The sequence below is a fragment of the Cajanus cajan genome, chromosome 4, assembly GCF_000230855.2.
Source record: "Cajanus cajan strain Asha chromosome 4, NIPB_CcT2T_4, whole genome shotgun sequence".
Classification (NCBI taxonomy): domain Eukaryota; kingdom Viridiplantae; phylum Streptophyta; class Magnoliopsida; order Fabales; family Fabaceae; genus Cajanus; species Cajanus cajan.
The window spans coordinates 78,127,629-78,135,882 of NC_138520.1; the positions used below are offsets into that span (position 1 = coordinate 78,127,629).

Sequence of the window (8,254 nt, forward strand, 5' to 3'; positions counted from 1 at the left end):
ATTAATGTTTTTATGAACCTTGTCATTTGTATTTATTTATTTATTCTCATAAATTTTTAAAAAAAAATTCTTTCTTATTCATAACATTGACGATATATTTATTATTCCCCTCCCAATCTTTTTCTTCTCGCTAAAAATATATATACTTCAAAAAAAAAAATTGAATTTCTTAGGACTATATTTTACTTCAACAATCAATATTGATAATTAAATTAGTTTATTTATATAACACTAGTGAATTCATATTTAAATTTTAATAACACATATATATATATATATATATATATATATATATATATATAATTTAATATTAATTTGATGTTAAAGTTAATAAATTACACTTTTAATAACCTTTTTTTATAACATAGATTTTCACCTATATTATATTTACAAGCATGTATATCAATATTATATGGAATCTAGATTGTTCTATATATCTCATCAAATAATTTATATATATTTTGAACATCATATTATATATTAAAATATCATATTATATATTAAAATAAAATAATATGATAAATTATTAACTAATTTTTAAAATATACAAAATTTTGTATATTTATTGGCGTAATTAATAAAAAGAGATGTAAGTGACTAAAAATTGATTTGTGAATCCAATTATATTTTAGTGAGTTGGATTAGGTGTTTAGGTTACACATTTTTTGTGATCCAATTACAATTAGGTTAATTAACAGGTTAATGACATTTAACCTTATCAACTCATCCAAATAATAATAAGATTTAATTATGTTTTTTATCACTCATTTTATGATATCTCAAATTTTTTATTTAACTTTTAAAATTGTATATTTTGTACAAATTTATAACAATAGTAAGTAAATTTCATTTTCCAAGAGTCTTCAATATCTAGCGTAACTTGTTTTCATTATTAATTAAGCAAAAATAAAATTAAATTCAAATGTAAAATGTATTAAAAATATGAAATAAATTTAATCATGATATGTAAAAAAAGACAATTGACAATTAACTAAACTATGTTAGGTTTAGATTGTAATTTCAAAATTTTCAATATAACTCAAAATTAATAAATTATGATTTTGTTATCTTTTTTACTAAATTACTTTAATCGTAATTTCTAAAAGAGCTTAAGTTATTATAAGCCTTATTTCTTAGTTACTTAAATAGAGAATATCAATATAAAAATTCCTTTTTACCTTCTAAGATTAATAAATTGATGGTGTAAAAAAATTAATAAATTGATAAAAATAATTGTAAGATATAATTTAATTTAATTTCATGAAAATTGTAATTAATAAATATGTGTGCATTTTAGTGTAAGTTTCGCTAAAAAAGTTATACTGATTACAGTTAATTGAAACCTTGTTGCAAACTAATAGTGAAAGAATAGACTGTGAAAGTGAGAAAAAAAAAAGTATTAATTATAATTAGTTTATACTAATTATGTTTCGTATTGGTAAAAAAATTAATCTTATCATGTCACAGTTTTTTTTTTAAATAATAATATTTTATACTTATTTCAAAGAGTACAATTTTAGAAACTTTTTTGTAATTGAATTTTTTTAGACATTTTAAATTATTTCCTTCTAATTCATTTATGAATTCATAATTAGCAATTGAGTTAACATTTGATTAGCTTCCGTTAAATTTAGTTTTCATCTAAGTTATAGTTCACTTAATCTTGCCAATTCAAATGTTACTTTTAATTTATCCTGACGTAGTCAGAAATGGTATGATTTGTGATTGTACTAAAAAAAATTAATGATATATATATATATATATATATATATATATATATATATATTTTTTATAATGACATAATATTTATTATTAAAAATTATTTTTATTTATAATATAAATATAATATATATTAATATATTATTAAAAATATAAATATGTAATTATATATCAAATAAATTTATATTTATATGTACCTTTTGTATGTCATTATATATAATATTTTCTTGTAATGTAAGTTTAATTGAAATTTGAATTTCAATTTTGGAATCCAAAATGTATTAAATTTGGCTAATAAAGAAAAGGAGTTATTGAAGGAGTTACAAAAACTTGTTGACTACTGGTCCCTCCCATTTTAATTTTTAATAAATAAAGAGGAAATTTATTTATTTTTTATTTTTAGTTTTCACTCAATTTAAACAATATAAAAATACACTCATTTTTTAATCATTTTTATCTTTCTATTTTTCTTATTTCGCTTAATTAATTATTTTATTTTTATAATTTCATAAAATTTATCTTAATTTTACTTTTTACTCATAAAAAACCATTCATTTTAATCTTTGTAAAAAAAATTAATTCTTTTTTAGCCTTTGTCGTTTTTTTAAGGAATGAGTTAAAACTGTTAATGATTATTAATATACTACAACAAAATTTAGTATTATCGATAATTATTTAATAGCAATAAATTAATTGTCTTTATTTTATTATTTAATAAAAATATTAATGACTATTATATAATAGTCACTAAAAATATATTTATATCATATCAAAATTTACTATTAGCAACAATTATTTGTTAGAAAAAATTTAAATCTCACATCGACTAGAAATAAAATAATTAAATAGTATATAAGTGAATGGTAACTCTCACCTTACAAGTATGTTTTATAAGGTTTAGTTAAACCTATAACTTACTATTGTAAGTTGGTATTTAAGAGATAAGATAATTAAAAAAATTAAAGAATATATACTTAGAAGATAACTTTCAACTTCTAAGTCTCACATCAATTAGAAATAAGGTAACTAAAGAGTAATTGTACTCATCTTACAAGTCCTTAAATCTTTTTGTAAACTTTTAGCGGCAATTTTAAATATCAGTAACAAATAACACAAAAAGTTATACATGTTTCACGATCATTATGAGGGTCTTTACCAACATATAGAATAATTATCGGTAAATATTTTAGCGACACTGCATACAATGACTAATGTGTGAAATACCGGTAAAATATTTTTTAGCAATTTTTATTGTTACTAAAAGTCATATTAAATGTTACTAAAAGTCTATTTTATTGTAGTGATATGCCACTAATGTGTCGTCCATAGGGGATCAACCATGTGTTGAGTTTTGAGTTCTAATCTTTATATTTGTACTAGTTTTGTTTTTTAGTTTATAAGTTTAGAAATTACTAATTAGTTATTATACCAATAATTTTTTTAAAATTAAAAAAACTATATCAAATATTTTTTCTTTTATATATATATATATTGAAAAAAATACATTATGTTTTTCATTTGAAAAACTTGAATACACTCAATTTCTAATCATTTTTCTTGCTTTCTATTTCTTTTCATTCATTTTCTTTTCACTCTAATTTTCTCCATCCCAAACATGAAATAAATAGAACTCCAAACCCATGCCACTAAAATTTTATATATCATTATTATTTTTATTTTTATTCGTTAAATATATTAATAAGTAACGGAAGAGAACTCACATGGTGCATGTATATGTTGGCTGTCATATATATATCTTATATCTGTCAAGGCTATATGGAAACCAGGTAGCCGCTAGTTTAACTGCCTTTTCATTCAATTTCAGTTTCTCAGTTGAAAATTGGTCTGATACAGTCACACATTACTATATTTAATTTCTTTACTAATATTTATTTATTTTTGTTAAAATATTATAATAAATTTAGTTAATAGGTTATTAAATAATATTTTTTCTAAAAAAATTATTATCATAGATAAAATAATGTTTTTTTTATCTTAATATTATTATTTTTAATTGTTTCCAAAATTAAAATCTCACTTTAAATAAGATTAAAATTTCATATTAAGTAAATGAATGACACATAAAAAATATATATAATCATAAAATAATACTTAAGTTAAATGAATTTTAATATTTTATATAAATTTTGTGATAATTAATTAAAGATGTCTTCAACTTTAAAAGATTCATAAAAACCTAGAAGTGATAAAATATAAATGATATAGTAATTAAAACAAATTATTATTTAATAAAGTTAACTAAAACTTAATAATATTATTAAAATATTACAAAAATACTAACATTTGAAAAATATTGTCTAATTATGTAAAAATATTATTAAAAAATTTTAACAACATAAATTATATACAATATTTGATACATAATTAAATATTTTTTAAATATTATATAAAAAAACTCTTTTACACAGTTAGATAATATTTTTTTAAATATTATCAAAAACTCTTTTTTATTATAATAAGAGTATCAGAAGTGAGATCAAGTGAGATAAATCTTTATTTTAGGGGACTAAAAAAATATCTCTAGTAAGACAAAATAAAAAGTAACGGGAGAGAACTCACATCTATATATGCACATAGTCACACATTGCATATGCTCGCTGTCACGTAAGGACATATCTCATATCTCAAGGCTGAATCTGAAAACCAGGGAGTAGCTAGTGTAACTGCCTTTTCATTCAATTTTCAAGTTCTGCGTATTCTCTAAGCAATGGAGCACGGTGAAAGCAGCAATGGAAAGAAGCTGAACGCAGAAGAAATTGCTGCCATGACAAAAATGACAGTGGAGAAAATAAAGTGTCTTTACAGTAATAGACGCCTTGGCCATAACACTACAGTTACTTTTCATGACATGACTTCAGTTGGCTATGGTTGGCTCCTACCTGGCTGGGTAGCTGAAGAACGTCGGGTAGAGAGTGGCCGGATCTATCGTGTAAGTTAATTTTATATAATTGAGTTAAGTTTATTCTCACAATTTTTTCTTTTATCACTTTGCATGTTTTTCTGTATCTTTTACCACACTCAAAATGAGATGATAGTTTTACTGTATTTTATGCATGCAGTACTACTATGACCCAGATGGAGAATATTATCCCACGCAAAAAAAGGTGCTAGACGCTTTTAAGGAGCGTGGAGTAATTGTTGTGGACACTTAGATCAATAGGTAAATTGTTTGATTTTATGATTTGTGCATATACTGTATGTAGATCATGCTTTAAACATTATGTACTTGTGTTAATAAAATTCTTTTTCTGGTTTCAACAGGTCTTTGTGTTGTGATCTTATACATTGTTGAGAGAACTTCTAAACTTGGGGATCTATGGGTCGAATGAAGTTCATCTTTTTATGTTGTATTGTTGTTTTTCATCTACTAATAAAGTTATAAGTATTTTATTTGTAATATTATGTTTGGGTCTAGACTTTTGCTGAATTTAAACTCTTGAATTTCTGAATCAATTTTGTGTACCTGAATTTTTCTTTTCTTCTTTTTTATGTACAAAGCAAGCTGAATTTCTTAATTATATTTTTTCATAATTTTCTATCAAAAATCTTTTAATTATATTTAAACTCACCAATAATGAATATAATATTTTTTAAAAGATACGGTAAAATCAATATAAATAAAAAATATTAGTACAAAAATCACATTACAAAGAATTAAATATAACACTAATATAGCAAAAGAAAGAAATAATTAAGGGCACTTCTTTTAATGTCAACAAACTTCTTGATACAAAATGCAAAATACCTTTTCAATGACAAAAATAATCATTTTAATGGTATTTGATAACAAATTCTTCTTTAACAAATACTTCTTTTACGAAAATTTCTTCGATATTTGTCTATGAACAATTAGTCACATAAACGCACAAATAATTTTTTTATGTTATTATACAACAATAAAATAATCATTTTAATGATATTTTTTAATGAACACTTTTTTTAATCCTTTTAATGTTATTCAATAACACTTACCTACTGTTATATGACATCGAAACACTTCCTCTAATGATATTCATCAATGAACATTTTTTTAACAATATTATCATTGTAATAATAATTTTTTTAAGTTATATTTTTTATCAACTATCTTCTTTATATATATATATAATTATTTTTTATAAATATTAATTAAAGTTTTATTATTATTATTTGAATTTTTTGATATTATTATAATATTGTTTTATTAAGACATAACTATTTTTTATTACAAATAATTGGAGTTTTAAAATTATTTTAATTTTACTTTGAAAATACTTATTTTAATTTTAATTTTTAAACATTGTAGAATAAACTAAATTGATGCATTTTGATTAAAAAAATTATTTTTATATCTTACTTGTCATGGATGTGACACTAACATATTGCTAATGTGAGGTTGATCATGTGTTAAATTTTGACATTTTAGTCCTTATATTTTAACTATTTTTTTTTGTCTCTATATATTAATCTTGACCTTTTAGTTTCTACATTTAAAAATTACTCATTCTATATCTTATACTATTTTTTCATAGTTTAATCCCTGTGAATACTTCATTTTCACAAATTTACAATAAAAGTAGAAGAAAAAATTTTCAAACAAAAACATACTGTATATCTCTATTTAAATCTCACAAAAAGACAATATGAGAAAAAGAAAAATAATATTAGGTCCACAGAAACAAACTCTTAGTTCATTCGTATGATCTCACCTTGTTTACCAGTACAATTACTTTACAGAGTTAATCTTAAGAGTTAATCATCTATACACTGTCAATGTAAAGTTTTTTTACACTATAGCAACTAATTATATATTTTAATTGTGTCATGTCACTGTAAATACATTTACTTTTAACAGTGACGTGACACAATTAAAAGATATAATTAGTTGTTAATATAAAAAAAATTTACACTGGCAGTGTATAGGTGATTAACTCTAATCTTAATTCCGATACATAAGATTTATATATCATAATTATTTTTTTTTCTTCTGCAAATAAGTTAATAAGTAACGGCAGACAACTCACATGGTGTATGCATATATGCTGGCTGTCATATATCTCATATCATAATGCTGCAACTCAAAACCAGGGAGCAGCTAGTGTAACTCCCTTTTCATTCAATTTCAGTTTCTAGGTTGAAATCTGATTTGGCCAGCTATCTTGAAAATTTTGCAGATAAGATTAATCCCTTGTCTATTGAGTTAAAAAATATTTAGGACAAAATAAAAGTATCGGAAGAGAACTCACATCTATATATACGGTGCATGCATATGCTGGCTTTCATATAAAGACAGTATATATATCTCATATCTCAAGGTTGCAGTTGTGGAAACCAAGGAACAGCTAGTGTAACTGCCTTCTCATTCAATTTTTATTTGCTTTGGTCTGCGTATTCTCTAAGCAATGACTAGCAATGGAAGATATCGAAGAAAGATGAACGCAGAAGAAATTGCTGAGATGACAAAAGTGACGGTGAAAAAAATAGAGTATCTACATGCAAATAGACGTCTGGGCCCTAACACTGTAGTTTCTTATCACGATATGAGCTCACCTGGCTATGGCTGGCTGCTTCCTGGCTGGGTGGCCGAGGAACGCTGTGCAGAGAGCGGCAGGATTTATAGAGTAAGTGAATTTTATAAGGTTGAATTAATTTTTTTTTTTGTCTTCTTAGTTTTGTTTACCTTCTAACACTTAAAATGAGATGAAAATTCTGCTATATTTTCTGCATGCAGTATTACTATGATCCTGAAGGGGAGTATTATCGAACACAAAAACAGGTTCTTGAAACTTTTGAGATGCTTGGAGTCGTTGTGTTGGACACTAATTAGATCGATAGGTAATTAACAATGGTTTGCTTTTATGATGTGTATGTATATTGATCAAGCTTTAAACTTTATGTGCTTCTGTTAATATTTTATTTTATTTTTTTCTGGCTTCAACAGATCTTTGTGTTGTGATGATCTTATTCTAGCAGTGAGTACTCGGGAACTGACCGTAAAAGTGGAATTAAGTTCTATCTTTTTATGTTGTTGTTCTTCATGTACTATAATTTGATGTTCGGGTTTAGGTTTTGGCTCAATTTAAATTCTTGAATTTCTAAATCACCTTGCGTATCTAAATTTTCTTTCCCCCTTTTATGTACAAACCAAGCTGTTTTGTATTAATTGTTCTTAATTATTTTTTAAATAATTAAATGATGTAACTTTTCACTCTTAGTTACATATAAATTTGCATAGCAATGAATATTTTATACATACATACTATTTTACAAGATCTATCTATTAAGGTAAAAAAAGGTTGAATTTTTTTTCTTTCTAATTAGTACAAAAATCTCATTACAATAAATTATAAACATCACACTTATCTAATAAAATATATATATATATATATATATATATATATATATATATATATATATATTTGATTTAATGAAAAAACAATTTTTTTGACGGCTTTTGTATTTGTGTCAATTATTGAAAAGAACCTTAAAAAGTTTAAACTTAATGAGTTTAACTTAACCTTAAAAAATTAATTTG

The 8,254-nt window shown here is 23.0% G+C and overlaps 1 protein-coding gene across 1 annotated transcript; it reads left to right on the top strand.

The window, feature by feature from the left end:
* The first annotated feature begins 3,790 nt into the window (after positions 1 to 3,790).
* LOC109802439 (uncharacterized) lies at positions 3,791 to 5,269 on the top strand. Its single transcript, XM_083073324.1, has 3 exons — positions 3,791 to 4,669; positions 4,800 to 4,900; positions 5,002 to 5,269. The coding sequence occupies exons 1-2, from the start codon at positions 4,448 to 4,450 to the stop codon at positions 4,890 to 4,892; spliced, it is 315 nt and encodes a 104-aa protein (XP_082929450.1). The 5' UTR covers positions 3,791 to 4,447; the 3' UTR covers positions 4,893 to 4,900; positions 5,002 to 5,269.
* The last annotated feature ends 2,985 nt before the right edge of the window (positions 5,270 to 8,254 follow it).